Here is a 17,481-nt window from a genome sequence, read left to right as displayed (position 1 = left end):
ACACACACACACACACACACACACACACACACACACACACACACACTGAAGAAAATGTTTCTGCTCAACTGACCCGTAACATGCGCTCTCTTTCCCGCCAAACTACAGGACAGACAGCAGGTTGAACGAGATGAAAACCTCATTCTTTACAACCGCGTGACTCACGAGAGGAGAGTAAAAAGAGGGGGAACTCATGCCCTTTGAACCGCGGCTGCACACTCAAAACAGGAAGGGCAACTGAAAGTGAGCAAGCATGATTCATGATGAAAGGATCTCTGCGAGAGGAAAAAAGTCAAAATGGCCTTGCAGGCCATGATAGCTTGCTTTCTTGACAATTGCCATGGTAACCCGTGGCGATTATCAAAACTATTATCTGAGGTTTTGGAGCAGATTTTTTGACACGGTGCAGTCTGCCAAATTTCCGTGAAGCACACAGATCCCGACTGTTTCTGTTAAAGATTTCGATCCCCGCTCCATCTGTATAAAATAATAAGTCAGAAAAAACATTTTGACTTTTTATTGCTGCGAAAATCACCATAACATGCAGGACACAAACAACTATGTCATGCTGTTAACATAAAATAATACTAGAATCTCTACATATCCGACAACCCAGGAAGTGAATGATGATTGTCACCCTTTACTCTGGTGGCCTAGTAAAACACAGGCTTCTTAAAATAGACAGCTGCAGCTGTTCAGATCCTGCACTGGCTCAGGGGCATCACTGGGTGACCATGCTCTGTGGCAGACCGTGTGCATGCGCGTGTGAGCGCACCAGCAATGCCATGCGAACTTGCACATGCCCATAGCCATGTTGTCAAAAACATATGAGACATCCTCTATGGGGGGGGGAGAGAAAGGTGCACATAAATAAAAATCACATTTTCCTTGCAGGACGAGATAAAACAAACGTGTGAGCGAGCGGTCAACATCCGAGGTGAGGGATCATCGTGACGCATCACCAGTGCAAACCTTACACAAGCCTGGGGTTTAGCCCAGTAGACGAAGTAACACGTTTAATTGGCTTAAAATACACCCCCGGGACACCATCACCCGCCCTAATCCATCGCTGTTTTCTAATTTAAACCAGCCCCGTGTGGCACAGCTATGCACACCAAGAGAGGCCTGCAAGCGTGCAAGACGCGACAAATAACAGAAGATATGAGAAGAAAAAAAAACATGCTGAGTCCTTCCACGAGAGGAGTCTTCCTGCTGCCCCCCCTCCCCTTCCACATCACTTTCTGTGACCAGCCAGCTCAGCGCTATTTACGAGAAGCCCTTTGTTGCAGAACACAGCTTATCCCGTTACTAATGCCATGTCCCGTGGCAACAAGCAGCCAACCATGCAGCCCTCTCTGCAACATAGGAGTGTGACGAGCAAAACAATGCCGCGGATGGACTCAACTTGTCAACAGGGGGTTTTAACGCGTCACGTGTCTGTTTCTGTGCTTCTATTGCGACATATAAAAAAACAACATCCTTCGGAGCCTCGATCGACAGCAGTGCGTCTCGATCGAGGTAAACAAAAGTTTGTCCATCGAGCCCGTGGCAACAACAACAACAACATGCACTGTCGACAACAGCAGCAGCAGCGATACTTACTGTGTTCGTCATGAAAGCTGCTACAAGCGGCAGCTCAGCCCGCAGGATCGCACACTGGCAGCGTTGTGCGGCCAGCAGCAGCGGCGGCGGCAGGCCCGCACAATACAGACATGCGATGATGACTGCATACATCCCCAAGGTTGACTCATGCTATGCTGCTGACCTCACTCACTGGTACTTTTTTTCCTCTCCCTCTCTCTCTCTCTCTCTCTCTCTCTCTCCTTTCCTCGCTTTTAAAGTGAAGAGGAACAGAGGGGGGGGCGATGCGTAAACACAGTCCTTCCCGGTCGAAAAAAAAAAAAAAAGGAACGCGCTTAATGTGCAGCAATGCCGCCGCTGTCTATTGCACGTTATTGCATTGGGATTGCACAAACAACTCACAGTGGCAATGCGGCCTTTTTTGCTGTGCATCGACTCTCTCTGTGTGTCTCTCTGCTCTCCCCTCCGCCGCTACCAGCTCGGTGGCCACACCCACTTCCATGCCCATATAAGGCTTTCCTCTGACACGCAAGCCGCTGTAATTTACGGGGCAAGATCCCTCACAGTCCATGCGGGAAATTCCAACACACACTTGGAGGAGAGACCGCGGGGATTAAGAGGGAGGACGCGCCCGGCTACTTTCCGTTTTACGTTCACTTTTCATTCCAGATCACACACTTGATATCACTGACGACGTTCCTCCTGAACGGCATGCGGTGGTTATTTGCATGTGACACAGCAAGGGGAAACTACAGAAAGGCCCCATGAGGGGAAACAAATGTGTATGAGAACACGTTTGTTTGTGGTGGTGGTGGTATTTTTAGCAGGAAATAGGATTTCCAAATAATTGCTGAAAAGTCTAAAACATGAAAAACGTCGCATGTTAACAGATCCCGAATTGATAACTTTTTTTAGCAGACAAAATTATAAAAGTATTGACCTTTGGACCTTCATCAAGAGTGTTTTACACAATTCATACCACACTGATCTTAAGCAGACATTAAACTTAAAATGAAAGAAAACCGAGATAAACAGCAAAGCCTGGCATTGACCCAGATAATGTCTTATTTCTGCATGAAAAAATGGTTTTAAATTGATTATCAAAATACAGCATATTGTTAAATAAACACAAAGTGTCAGTTATTATAGTTACAAACAGCATTATCTTAGCGTGAACTGGCCTTAACTTGAGTTCATGATGTTTCAGGATGAAATAATACCGAGTGAATCCTTAACAAAGGCCCAAATGTTGCAAGGTGATCTGTGGACTACTCGGTGACGTAATGTCAAACAAATTAAATGATGAATGAATGACAGACTGCTGCATTGGTCTTTTTTCACAGCATTTTGATGTGTCACAAAAGGAAAAGCACAGGTGTAAATAATAAAATCAATGATGGCGGTTTAATTGGGCTGTTTCAGTGTCAGGGTCCTGGTGTTGTGCATGCTGGATCACTTGAGAAGAACCAAACCATCGTTATTGTTGTTGCTTCCCATGACAATGCAAAATGTCTGCTTATAAAAGGAGCTACTATAATGGGAAGGTGTTGTAGGTGTAACTGTTGTAGTATCATGGCATTGGACATGACCAGGCATGTGCCAGGCTCTGCAGGGCTGCAATCTGACTCTCCAAGTCTCTCCGACCCTTAAAATAACGTGCAAAGCCTGAAAACATTCACCGATGCCGTTGACAAGTCGAGTCAGACTGACATGTCTGCTACTGATGACACTGCACTGGGAATTGTGGTGCGAGTGTGTGTGTGTGTGTGAGAGAGTGCAAACAGCCTTTTCTCTAGGCTGCACCAGTATGTTTCCTTGAAGCTGATACCAGTAGTGCTGGAAGGATTATTGGATCAATTGCTTAGTCGACTGACAGAAGAGTGGTGATTGGATTATTGAATAATCGTTGTTTTTCAAGCAAAAAAAGCCAAGTATTAAATGGTTGCAGCACAGATTTGCTGCAATTCTGCAATTTGAATTGCTGGGGCTCTTTTCTATATTTTACAACATGTTATACAGTCCACACCTGTAATCAAGAATTGAACGAGCAGATACATTGACAAGAATAAATAGCTGCAGCCCTAGACACCAATATCCTGTATTTCACCAAAAATCTCCCTGCAAAATAAAGTGCACAACAGGTGATTCTTTTTAAGACATGCCAATTTTGAGGTAATTAAAGGTCACTGTTACTATTGACTTGCACTGTTTCTATTTTATTTTAGAGTTGACATTTGAGTTAAGCATATCATTAAATACTCAGCTGATTGTATTGACGACACAGTTTTTTTGCACAACAGATATAACGGTAAGTACTTTAGCTACAGGCAATACATGATGGCACACGTGTCTCTCTGGTATTTTGACATTTGGTGGTGGAGATCAGGTCAGGTGAAGCTAACGTTAGCTCTATTCTGTTACTAAGCCATCATGAACTAATTAAATGTCAGCATGCATAACTGTACTTACATTAAGCTGTCCCTCCATGATGTCACATACGCCTTCATTTGCCTGTGTTGACGATGTCGTGTTGCAGCTACAGTTGACCGTAAACTATAGCAACGGCAGCGTTTTACTCATGAAACCCCCGAAACTTTTTTTAATTTTTTTTTTCAGATTCCTCCTCAAAGCGTCACTTCCCCAGTTTGAAACACTTTTAGCTAGCAATCGATCCTGCAAACCAGTCTATGGGACCTGCCTGCGTTTACGATCTTTGATTGCATTGTCAACATCGATTGTAACTGCAGTTAAATTAACTGTCGAGTACAGTTAACAGCAGCACTCTGTGCTAATGAGCTGGATTAACAATAGGTCGTTGAGAGCTGCTGTAGCGGCTCAACGGGGGCACTCAAAAGACAACATATGAACGACGAGATAGTAACTACCCGCTATACCGGAACATCGGGGACATAATGTCGCATCTGCGTACAATACCTCACATTGTCATTATTTTAGATCTAAATTGAATCATATGGACAGTGGATGTCACGCGGGGCCCGTCACTATTTTGATTAAATGTGTTTAAAAATAAAAACAGATACAGAATCAAAGACGACATGCTAACTCCAGCTAAAGAAGATCGGGTCTAACTGCCAAAGGGAATTTAAACGAAGACGGAAGTTGGTAGCAGGGAACTATCTTACTGTGCGCTGAGTGAAACCATTACAGGGGTCTGTTGACTTTCTGCTAGCTCAGATTCAGAAGGAATTTATCCGGTGAAGTAAACACAGTGTTTATTTAATTAGTCGGCAATTTGCATGAGGTGCACACAACTCTTTGCACCTTTTAACACTGAGACTTTAGCGCACATAAAGCCTGATGTTTGTTGCCAGGTTCGGTTGTACCAGTCAAAGCTAACGTGACTTTTCAAGGATGCAGGTGCAGAGAATCGTCCTCAACTCACGACCAGGTTGGAAACTTATTATTATAATTAATTTAATAACAGAAGATGACATTGTTCTTTGTGTGTCGTGCTGTAACATTACTGCACACGTGTGTGTTACGTTTAATCAAACTACTTATTTATGCATAAAGGTAACAACGGGGCGCCAGTTCCTGAAAACTTCCGTCTTGAGGAGACGACTTTGGCACGTGACCTGAAAGATGGGGAGGTCCTTGTTCGGACGCTTTGCCTGTCAGTCGACCCTTACATGGTATTAATCTCACAGTCTATAGTATTGGTGCAGTCAGAATGGTAATCAACTTTAGGTTATTGTATCTGCTCATGCATAAATGGATTCCAAGCTGAATGCATGTTACAAAACAAAAAGTTTTTCAGTGAAGAAGCAAGTACTCAAGCTTCTTCTTGCCACTGCAGTTACACAACCACAGTTATATCATACAAACTAGTCCACCTGTGTTATCCATAGAAAGTTTACGACAAGAGTTGAGCATACAACCTCTTACCTATCTTCCTGTTTTTGCTTCTCAGCGGTGCAGAATGAACGAAGACACCGGTGTTGATTATGTGACTCCGTGGCAACTGTCTGAGTGTGTGGACGGCGGAGGTGTCGGCGTGGTCGAGTCCAGCCGCTGCAGCGCTTGCAGTGAGGGAGATGTGGTCACTTCCTTCAACTGGCCTTGGCAGACCAACGCTGTTATGACAGGAAGTGTCTTACAGAAGGTGTGGCATTTGAAAATGCATGCATGCACTAAAAGTTACCTGCATGAATAAATACCAAATGTGATAACACCTTCTGTTTGTACTCTAGGTTGATCCACAGTTGGTTGATGGGCGCTTGTCCTACTTTTTGGGTGCAGTTGGCATAACAGGCCTCACTGCTCTGTTGGGCATAAGGGAGAAGGGTAATGTGACCAAAGGGGCCAATCAGACGATGGTGGTGAGTGGCGCAGCTGGGGCCTGTGGCTCCATAGCTGGACAGGTAACCACAGCACAATTCAGCCTTTTGTCCATTCCGGCTTTAATGTAGAATACACAGTTATAGCTATCTGAGATATTGGCAAAATACACAGAAACAGCATTCTTAAAATTGCCTTATTTCTAGTTTTCTTAGAGTGAATTAGTATATATTTTTTATCTTTAAAATGTTTAAATGTAAGAAAGATAAAGGCAAGATAGTTGGTGATAACTATAACTGCTATTTTTTGAAAAACCACACTCAGGGTAGCAGATTTAATCTGGCTAACCATAAACAGAGATGCGATTACAGAGAAGAGGATGTGAATCCTGATTGTATCACTTCACCCTGCTCTTATTTTTCCAGATTGGCAGGCTGGATGGCTGTGTGAGAATGGTTGGGATTTGCGGCTCTGATGAGAAGTGCAGAGCTTTAGTGGATGACCTGGGCTTCTCTGCAGCCATCAACTACCGCCAAGAGGACGTCCCTTCAAGGCTCAAGGAGTGCTGCCCTGATGGGATAGATGTTTACTTTGACAACGTGGGAGGTGCCATCAGTGATATTGTAATCACACAGGTACTGCTCGAGTTGTGTCTGCGTGCGCAGAACATAATGTAGTGGATGTTGTACTTGTACATTTGTGGTTTATTTAGGCTTGAAAATATGTGAATTTTGAGGCGTTAGTTGTTTTTTTCCCCCGTGGCTGTGGATTCTGAAGTGCTTCCTCCTGAGTTCCAACAGTGAGTGTTTTGTGTCTCATGAACTCGACGTCACACATTGACCTCCGACCCTCCTCCTCCCTCCAGATGAACAACGACAGCCATGTGATCCTGTGTGGGCAGATCTCGCAGTACAACAAGGATGTGCCGTATCCTCCGCCGCTGAGCGATGAGATAAATGAAACACTGCGAAGGAAGAATATCACACGGGAGCGGTTTACCGTGCTTAACTACATGAACAAAGCTGAAGCTGCCCTCTGTGAACTCAGCCAGCGAGTTCAATCAGGCCAAATCAATGTAAGGAGGAAATGCACGATGATGCGTGGTTGAGTATGAGGGTGTTCTTATTCTTTTGCAAAATGCAAACCTCTTCTCTCTCTTTGTCTCCTTGCATAATTTAGTTGTAATAATGCTTTCACTCTGCAGGTGCTGGAAACTGTGGTGAATGGTATCGAAAATATGGGAGGTATGTAAGATTTAATCATTGCATGTTTCTTTAGTGTATGCATTTTTGTTAACTTGGCAGGAGTTGAATCATTTGTGTTCATTTTCTTGCAGATGCATTTTGCTCTATGATGACAGGGGGAAACATTGGCAAGCAAATTATAAAGATATCAGAGTGAAGAAAATCAGTTGCTCTCAGCTGGCAGACGCCTGGGGAAATTAAACTACAGTTTCTATCACTGCCATTAACACTAACTTAATAAACTCAAATGAGAGATTGCATTAATTAGCTGATACCAGTTGATTACAATTATGAACCATGAATTTAAAAAAACACACGGTGTTATCTGAAATTGTGTGCTTGTGAAAAATAAATGTAAAGAGTGCTTGGAGGTTAGATACGTCTTGAATTTTAATACTAAATAATGATTTAGACTTTTGGATATTGGTGCAGCAGTTTAATAATAGAGTACAACATTGTAATACTACCTCATTATGTTAACTTCCTTCTAAATTGCAACAGTTTGTCATGGTTTTAAAATCTTCCAGTGAAGAAAATAATAATAATGCGATAATAAGACTTCAGCTTGTTTTATTGTATGGAGCCCCAAAACTGGCAAAAAAGGCTGTCAAAACATGTCAAAGACAAAATACCGTTAGTGTAATAATTAAAATTGAGTGTAAAAGAAATACCTCCAATCAGTTGAAAAAAAAGAATCTTGGTAAAACAAACAAACAGTGGAATAAGTAAGACAACTGTGGCTAGTTAGCTTTAACTGAAAACACTGCTAGCTTAACCCACATTACCAGCTACCTCAGCTAGCTACCTAGCCTAAGCTAACTGTCTTCATAAAACCACAGCTAGTGCACATGTTGTGTTAATGCATATTACTTAAGCATCACATAACACGTAGCAAAGGGCTGGCAAGCTGATAATAATAACAAAAGTTAGCTAGCTAACACTACTTTGAAATAGCTTCTATCTTTAAAACCTCATTGTCATCTTAAAGTAACGTCATATTTCTATTATCTTCACAATGGAAATAAGGCTTTAGACTTTGTAGATGTGATTTATTTTCTAAACTAAATAAAATATCTTTAAGTAGCTTAGCAAGCTAACTAGCTTGCTGGCTAAATTGCTTTAAGCATTTATACAGTGACACCAGCAGAATGCACACAATTATTACGGGTGGCTTAGTTTTAAGAAGAAAACTAGACTTTATTGTGTAGATGTGACTTGATGTCTCCTGTCTCATACTATTAAACTAAAGATCTTAAAGTAGCATTAACTAAATTTGTTTGCTTGAGCTTTCCAGCAAAAGCTACAAAGATGACAAGCGCAAAGCTTCAGCAGTACAGATGATAAACATGCACTGTTTAGAGCTGCGAAGAGCTTTAGAAAAGGCTACTTGGTGTGTTTATTTTCTACCAATGTTTTCAGTTAAGCTACATACCAATAGCAAACTCATTAAATGTGTACTAAGATTAAACAAAAACAAAAAAGATAAAGAATCGTGCAGCTGAAATACAAAGCTTTTCTTTTCACTCTCCGTTTTAATTATTTAACTTCTAGTTTTATTTATTGACATAATCAGTTTTTGTCAGTGTTGGGCTACATATTCTCGTTCACTCCCTTTTGTAACATCATGTGACAATGAAGTGAAGACAAATGCAAAGTATATGATTTAATGTAATGAACATTTTATTCCACAGCACTATAAACCATTAATAAAATAAAAAAATGTGATTGGCTCTAATTTTAGTTGTCACCAGAAAAAACATGTGGCAGGTGTCAAATCGTCAACTTTTCATTCATATACTTCAGTGTTTGAACATAGGAGGGATGCAGAATAAGTCAATCAGTGAACACTTAGTACATCACTTCTCTCAGACACATAGTGGTTGATGTCTGTTGTTCTCGTCAACAGTCAAATCAGTGTTTGATACAGAACAATCAACCAGATAAACATAATGAGCGAGAATTTATCAACTATCAAAATTGTCTCATCCAGATATGGTTTTGCTGCTTTTCTGCAAAGAAAAAAAAAAAAAAAACGGTTCCATGCATGATTTGGAGGGTGGAAGTGAAATGCAACACAATACCGCCTCCTTGTGGACAGATTACACAACTTGTACTGAGAATCCTGAGAGAATAACTGCAGTAACAGAAGTCCATACATTTATATTATCTGTCTTTATGGTGGAATTATACTTTGGTAGTATGAAAGACTCGTCTATGCATAGGGGGGGAGTTATTAAACCATCGCCAGCAAGAGTGCACATAATTTAATTGTCTCATTGTTTAGCAGCTGTTCTAATATTAAACTGCATGTCTTATCACAGCACTGAGCAATTATTCTGCACTCATGCTGGGTATGGTTCTGAAAACAACAACCCGGATCTAACTTTGTTGGAACATTGCTTCTATTAAAAGACTTGATAAATGTGGTCTTTAAATCAGTTTGCTCTGGTGGAATCCAGGCACCTGCTACCTCCGAGGAGAAAGGATTGGATTAAGAGTGCAACAGACACGGTTTACTTCACTCACACCTTCACAAAAAAAAAAAAGGAATTAGGGAAAAATACAAACATTGTTTTCACACACAAAGCTGTCAAATTAACTTCCAACGCAAGGGATGCCCTTTACTAGTGCAGATATATAACATGAAGGGGAAAAAAAAAATAAACCACTCGATACAATCAGGAAGAGTAAATAAAAACAGCATAGTACTGGTTCATCTCATTTCACCATGTAACACATTCATTTTGTTTCTTTTAGCCACCACACATCTGGATTGTTTAACATGATTTTTTTTAGTTCACTGAGCTACTATGGAGTATAAAAACATTGTCCTGAAATACATCTGGGACCAGCCTATTGTTCAAGTGCTCACATTCCTGAGAAACAAACAGCTGCTTTCTGTAGTCACGTTTGAAGGAGCACGGAGTCAGACCAGCTCGTTGTGTTTTGGTGAAAACCGGCATTAAAGTTTTTCGTATGACTATTAAATGCAAATATAATTTTTTTATGTGGCAGTTGTGTGCAGTGCAATTCTTTTCTCATCAACTACTTGTACACAAAGATCGACGACAGTATTTGATTGATTTGTATTTTCATTCATTTGATTTCCTTTAATCATGTGTAGAATAAACTTATAACATAATCGTCTAGGTTGCATTACCTGTGTCATCTTCACCAAAGTTACTGTAACTACCGCGCTCTGTCAGCCGCGGGGTGTTAGGAAATCTTAGTGTACAAAATGACGCTTTCTCATCCACACAGTTTGTGTGACGGACGTTTAAACACGAGGTTTGATTTGGCACGTCCAGCCTTCATTAGTGAATGAAAATGATCTTCAGAGGGAAGAATAAAAGCTGGTATCTTTCTTATTCATCCTTTGGCAGTGGTGAAGTGGCATTCGGCCAAGGCAACACTTCCAAAAAGTGCTAAAGCTCAAGTACATGAGTCAGCTTAAACCACAGCAGGATAGACCATTAACTGTGGCATACATTGGACTAGTTCACATAGCTCAAACAGGCTATTTTACCCCCAATGTATCCAAGGTGTTGTTTCTATTTACACTGTACACATTGCTATGAATATGGCCCGAAATATGCTCACCGGTGTTTTACAATAACATGCATATTAAGCAAACAATACTATCTATAAACAGGATAGTGAGTGATGTACTGTGAAGTGGCTATTTGAAGGAGGAGAGAAAGAAAGGAGGGGGGGGGGGGGCTGCTGTCTTGGGAAAATTGAGGCTTTCAAGGTGGGATAAGAGACAGCAAAATATATCTGTGAGTCAGGCTCCAGAGGAGTCGCGGTGGCACAGTGAAACTACTGTCAAGAGGGAGAGACGCTCTTGCTGTTGTCGCAAACCGGAGGGGCGGGGCCTGTCCAGGCGCGGTAGACCAACAGCAGGCTGAGCCCCAATGCCCACGTGCGGACCGGAGACAGGAAAAAGGCCATTAGGCCGTAGGTCTCCAAGAGGAAGTAGCAGGAGTGGACCTGCCAAGTGAGCAGCAGCAGCATGAAGAGGTGAACCGCCAGAGTCCGCCAGCGGCAGCCCGGCCGCAGGAAGTGGGATCGGAAGGTGTTGCCTCTGCCGCGGTGGTGGATGCTCCAGCAGAGATAACAGGTGAGGGGCATGTTGAAGAACAGCATCTGGGGGGGGGGGGGGGGCTCCAGTTAGATGTGATTAGTACTTGATTATCACTGCGGGTTGTTGTACAACAAAATACTACAACAACAGAATATGAGCGTATAGTTAGAGACCATGTTAATGTCTAAGTATCCGGCAGTGGTTCACAACCTGTTTGGTTTGTGACCCTTTGAAATTAATACAAATATTTGCCTGTGAACCCTTATCACAGGTTGGAGTGAACGTGCTCAAACAAACAGTGATTTGAAATAAGAGGTCAAAGTATTCAATAAAAGAAAAAGGAAGCTAAAATGTGATTCTTATACATCTTATGACCCCCTTAATCTATTTTAGGAGGGTCATAACCACTGAATCCTACACAATGTTCCTATAAGGTACAGATAATGTGCAGGAAATAAAACCGGACTAGTATGTCAGTGGAACATATAAAGCTAAAAAAAAAAAATCAATTCATAAAAAATATAAGATTAAACAAAAGTTAAACTCCAAATAGATTATTTTTGGACACTTGTGGGCAGTGGGAACAAGCTGTGAACACTGACATAGCACCACTTTTTAACTTGACAGCCAACTTGTTAGCAAACAGTTACCTAATTAAACAAATATTGAGCAACATTAGCATTTATTTGGGGTTGTGCGTTTCACCTGATGAATGCGAGTCCGATACGCGCTTCCCTTGTAGCTCTTGAGGGAAATATCCAGCTTTTTTAGCTGCTAAACAATAGTATTAATTCTCTGTTGGTTTATGACCACGAGTCACCCCTCTCACATATCTGCAGAAGGTCTTCCTCATGTACACACATAACCGAGATGTAGACGTGCTGGATAAAATGCAAGTCCTTACTTGAACGACTCCAATGATATAAGTGAGGCTGCCCTCCAGGAAGTGTCCATCGACGAACACCCCATAGGCGAAGCAGGCACCACTATGGCCTTCTATCAGCTCTCCTATGAACCACGGACCTGAAGGGAATAGAGGCGGAAACAACACAGGAGTTATTCACACAGGAACAAACCAATATTTTAACCATGTCACAGTAGATTTGAGTTTTAAATTCGGACATATTGTGATTTGTTAGAACAACATTATTCTAAAAGTAGAGGCGTGTTCTGCCTGAAGCACCAGACAAAGAGAGGAAACCCACCTAAGGCTGTGCACAGGTTAAACAGCAGCAGAGAGTAGTAGAAGGTGTCCATTGTGCTGACCAGATGGAGCGACATACATGCTTGAGAGGTCAATCCTGTAGGCGATAAACAAAACAAAAAATGCATGAATATATGAAGAACAATTGCTGTTGTTTAAATAATTACTTAAGTCTAGAGTCGGATCGTGGACATCAGATAATTGCTCACCTCTCCCAGCAGGAACACGCAGGAACCTGAAGGCCAGCAGCACCCCGACATTCAGCAGCATCATGAAAATGAAGGCCACTCGGGCCAGGACGTAGTGGTCTGTGAGGAGGATGAAGGACTGCACAAAACCAAAGCTTGGAGTCAGGTCCTCCTCCAGAGTAAAGTGCTGCTCCCGCACTGACGACCGGCCTGCCGAGTCCTGACTCACACAAACAAACACACAAAACGATAAGAATTAGAAGAAAGAGCGCATTAAAAGCCTACAGTGCACAGACAGCAGATCTATCAACTGAATCATAGTTGAACTCAAGCAAAATAAACCAAATTGAATTAAGTCCTATGAAATATTTAACACTTTAACGGGAAGATAAATGATGACTGTGCCGACCTTCACTTTAACTCTGATGGTGTGCAGTCCAGTGAGGTAGAGAGACGGATCCCACAGCAGAACATAGAGGGGACCTCCAGCTGAGTGGCCAGTCCCCAGAGGTTCCCCATCGACGCTCACATGCACCCCTGTGATTGGGGCCTCCGAGAAGGCCAAGATCCTATCGAGAACCACGGAAAAGGAATGTTTTCATATTGAAAATTAGATAAAGGCTGTGTGTATTGTGCTTACTGGTCGCCTAATAAAAAACACTTAATGATGAACTTTTGCCAAGGTTGCAAAAAAAAAAAAAGAATCTGCATCTAGATGTGCATCAGGAACACATGAACAGATGTTATTTTCATTTAAATAAGTGCACTAGTTTGTGAGAAATAGCCCAAAAAAAGGTAATTTAAAAGAACAACTTCCTTACTTGTTGCTAACTTTCTACCAAATGGAATCAAAAGCTACTGCTACTGACCTCTTAGGCCAAAGCAACCACAGTTTATTCAACAGTGATGTGATATTAAATATACCCAAGCTGGGTATATGACGCATCAGGTGCTCTGCATAAATTAGTGTTGTGGTCTCGTGTGTCGTCGAGGGGGTTTATGGTTCAACAAGCAGTCAACACACACACTGAACAGACACCTGATGTGTGTCGATCTGCGTATTCGACCCAGCGGCTCCACTCCGGGGTGCAGGTACTGTGCGTCCTTGGGGTTGGTGATGAGCACCGCCGGCCACTGCTCGAACCTCAGGTCAGAGAAACTCAGCAGGTCGTGGTCTATGGCCAGAACCCTGTACCTGCAGACAGATGTGAGATGTGAGGTTTCTGCAGGTTTTTAAGGCCTTTTTAATACCACATAGAGTGCAATTCACAGTATGAAAACCAGGGACGATGTGCCAAAAATTATTTATTGGTATGACATTTTTTTCAGTACTTCTTAATCCATTATAACAATACTTTTCAAGGAAACGGAATTTTAAGCCTTTTAAGACTTTTCAAGTTCTGCAGATGCCCTGTGAGAGCTGTGTGTGTGTGTGTAATATTTTGCGATCCTGTTGTTTTACGTACCTGCGGTTCTCCATCCAGTCACCCAGCTCCAGCTCCAGGGTGCCTTGAGGATGTCGGCTGTGGAGGACGGGCATCAGGCCGCCCAGTGTGTGCAGGTGGCCACACAGATATGCAACAGCAGATCTAAAACACAAGAAGTCCCAAATATCAGAGAAGTGTGATAACAACACTGTCATGATTTCCCAAAATAAAGGAATCTCCCATCACTCAGATTAAACTCTATATAACAGGATGAAAATTAAAACCAGCTGCCGGTCAAACGCTGCTAGTTTGAGTGATAAAAATCGACTTTGCGTGTCAAAAGAGCAGCCCACTGAACGTCAACGAGACAATACGTATTCACACACACACCCTCTTAAAACAAACTGGTTTGACCTCCAGCATTTTCTTACCTCATCACTTCCCGAACTCCCGGAGACGGGGAGACGACGGTGGAAGTGGTGTAGTGGCCAAACCAGATCGACTGGTTGCTTTTCAGACTCTCAACTCTGAACGTGTCCAGCAAGTCCATTTGAGTCTGTCACATATTGAGTAAAAAAAAAAACACTATAATAACTATCTGTTCCACTACATTCATTTTCTGCAGTGTATGAGTGCTTTGAAGACACATTTACAGCTGTTTATCCTGTAAAGTACGAGGATACTGTACGTCTTGTATTGTTACATGTGTCAGTACAACCTTCTATTTGCCTATTTCTGAATTTAACTATTCAATGGCCACATTTCCTTAGAGAGGAATATGACCTAAACCATTTAAGTCTCCTCTAACAAGTGAGTATTCAAAGCTTCTCTGCTTTGTGAAGTTTGACACAAACTCAGTGAAGGTGCCGGACGGTTGTACCTGGTTGAGAATACCAAAGAAGTTGTACGGCCTCTTGGGTCCCGGTGTCAGAGTGGCATCCGCACAGACAAAGGAGTAGTTGCCAAAGGGTGTTTTGTGAACATAGTGGAAGGAGCCTACTTTCTGATTAGCCGAGTATTTCCTGGAGAAAATTCGAAAAAAAAGAAAGGTCGATGTGAGCAACGAGATACGGCGGTCTGGGACGGAGCCAGCAGCTCCAATCGAGTCCTGAGGTAATTCGATGAATTTCAGATAAATAAATTAGGCGAGACAGATTGTGTCTGGCAGAGGAGGACCACAACATTAAGAATATTAAAGGAGATAAAAAGATCAATCAGCATTAACAGGAGCGGCAGTGTCACATAAAACATCATTTGTGGCAGAAGAAAAGCGAGTCGGCCTCTGTTTCATGCAGATTCTGCTTCTATTTTAGTCCTCAGGAAGCTCAGGCAGCTCGGATTATTGTCGATAAATAGGTCTGCAACTATTGAAGTTACTGTGTGCTGTGATCTACTTCACACTCAAGACATGCCGGAGTAGAGACTGGGTGACAATCAGGCATTTACTGTACTGTTGACCAATTCATACTGACCCGTAGTAGTTGTTGATGCTGTCCAGAGAGAAAATATTAAAGGCATCTGTCAGGAGAAATTGAAAAGAAAATGGTGAGATTGAGCAGAATACAAACGATGAAAGAGGTTACTGAATGTCTAATGAATGAATTCCCAATAGACCGATACATGTTTATTCCAGGAATCAGATTTCCTCGTGTTACGGGAAGATATAGAACAAAATCACCGACAAACAGTTAAACCGACATCAACAACTGCGATCAATAAGAGCAGAAGAGCGGTCAGAGAAACTCCAGATCTAATAACTAGCTCTCTTTTTTTCCCGACAGTTACAAGATATCTCCTTTCACATCGAATCTAATGGTGGAAGCAGCAGTGAAGAGGAGGGGTAGGATGAGCGCCGCAGTTAATGGGTTCTTGAGAAACTCTTAATTGTACTCTGGGATGTTTGTATTGGAGAGAACGTAGCGATAACAAAGTGCTGCGGTTAATCACCGTGATTTCCTCGGATGTCTATCCACCTGGTGCGCTCCATCACGCGCGACCTCTTCAGGATGTTGTGGTAGGCCTGCCACTCAACCTCGTGCTGGAGGGAGCCCACCTTACTCTCTGTTTTGGCATCTGTCAGATCCCCTGTGGAGTGGGGGGGGAAGAGTCAACGTGGCCACGCCCACATAGCCTCATCACAAGTGGCTTTAGTTGAAGATGGGTGGCAGGTTACTGTACCTGTCACGAGCACTAGATCCGGCTTGATCACTTCGATTGTGTCAGTGCAGAACTTTTCAAAATCGGGAATGCGTCTCGGGTCGTGAAAGCGGCTAATGTGAATGTCAGAGACCTTGAAGCAGACGTCAATAAAGACAGAATCAGTGATAAATAAATCATAATAAAAATGGTCTTAAATCTGGTCTTTATCTAGTATTAGTATAGGAGTTGTAAAACAGAATCGTACAAAGTCTGACTACAAATTACAGTGTTGCTGAAGCACCTTTTTTTTTTTTTTTAACCTGACAATGACACACTTCTGTGGTCAGTGACCCCTTTCTGTCAATCATTCACAGTTCAGAGTTCAGCTGGTGAATTACAACAGCAAAAGCCAAAGGTAGGTCGTCTACATTTATGTTGAATGTAAATTGAGGTATTGGTTAAATGTAGACAGCATCATTCTGTTTGTGGCAAATGACTAAAGACTAGCTGGTGAGACAGAATGAAGCCCACCTGTATAAACCAGAATATATTGCCCAACTCGCCGCCGGGGAATGGTGGAGAGCTCCCTTTGGATCCATCTCCATCACCGACAGTCGGCTGCTGATGAACGCTCCGTTTCAGGTGCAACGCCGTGTCGTAGCTGTCCAGCACCCAGGAGGTGATGCACGCCAAGGCCAGTCCGAGGAGCACCAGCGCGCCGAACAGCTTCAGCATCCTCCTGTAGCGACGAGAGAGGCGGCTAGCTGCCGCCGTCTGTCCCGTACAGGGAAAAAAAAAAGCTAGCTACTGGTGGAAATAGCTAAAGGGGCACGAATCACACTAAACATTAAACTACAGATATAATGTCAACCATCTAGCTACATAGCTAAGAGCTCAGACCGTTTCTGTCGCTGCCATCGCGGCCACGGGAGACGCATTGAGGCGACGGGTGTTCACAGTCACGGCTCTCCGCTCAGCTGCCTTCTGAAGGCGGAGGAGGCAGCTCCGGCAGGTGAGCTAGCTAGTTAGCTTAGCTACCAGCTACCAACACGGACACTGTGACCGGCTGGATGTGGAACGTCACCGGAGAGTGTGTGGAGGACGAGGAGCTCTCACTCTGACGGTGTTTTCCGGGTACCACGAGCGACCATAACGCCACTGCTTCCTGTCATCGCGAGGATTTGCGAGAATACAAAAATATAATAATAATTTTTTATTTTTTTAATGAGTAACAATTTAATTTTGAAATAAGTATCAAATGTTTATAATTGATATATATTATATATATATATAAATGTACAGGATTACAGGATAT

The 17,481-nt window shown here is 42.6% G+C and overlaps 2 protein-coding genes across 2 annotated transcripts; one reads left to right on the top strand and one right to left on the bottom strand.

Annotated features, from left to right (window-relative positions):
* The first annotated feature begins 4,718 nt into the window (after nt 1–4,718).
* On the top strand, nt 4,719–10,826 carry ptgr2 (prostaglandin reductase 2). The gene is made up of 8 exons (XM_031847767.1): nt 4,719–4,990; nt 5,116–5,234; nt 5,513–5,704; nt 5,793–5,963; nt 6,306–6,515; nt 6,746–6,955; nt 7,085–7,124; nt 7,217–10,826. Exons 1-8 carry the CDS (start codon nt 4,954–4,956, stop codon nt 7,279–7,281), a joined length of 1,044 nt encoding a protein of 347 aa, XP_031703627.1. The 5' UTR covers nt 4,719–4,953; the 3' UTR covers nt 7,282–10,826.
* On the bottom strand, nt 8,539–17,281 carry tmem62 (transmembrane protein 62). The gene is made up of 14 exons (XM_031847766.1): nt 17,067–17,281; nt 16,698–16,940; nt 16,206–16,317; nt 15,975–16,112; nt 15,500–15,545; nt 14,908–15,049; nt 14,459–14,583; nt 14,067–14,189; nt 13,640–13,795; nt 13,010–13,169; nt 12,622–12,820; nt 12,414–12,509; nt 12,113–12,231; nt 8,539–11,270 (listed from the first exon to the last, which is right to left on the bottom strand). The coding sequence occupies exons 1-14, from the start codon at nt 17,082–17,084 to the stop codon at nt 10,950–10,952; spliced, it is 1,998 nt and encodes a 665-aa protein (XP_031703626.1). The 5' UTR covers nt 17,085–17,281; the 3' UTR covers nt 8,539–10,949.
* Nucleotides 17,282–17,481: the final 200 nt, after the last annotated feature.

This window comes from Anarrhichthys ocellatus, unplaced genomic scaffold, assembly GCF_004355925.1.
Source record: "Anarrhichthys ocellatus isolate YVR2014 unplaced genomic scaffold, GSC_Weel_1.0 scaffold7, whole genome shotgun sequence".
Classification (NCBI taxonomy): Eukaryota; Metazoa; Chordata; class Actinopteri; order Perciformes; family Anarhichadidae; genus Anarrhichthys; species Anarrhichthys ocellatus.
This window is presented reverse-complemented; position numbering and strand designations above follow the sequence as displayed.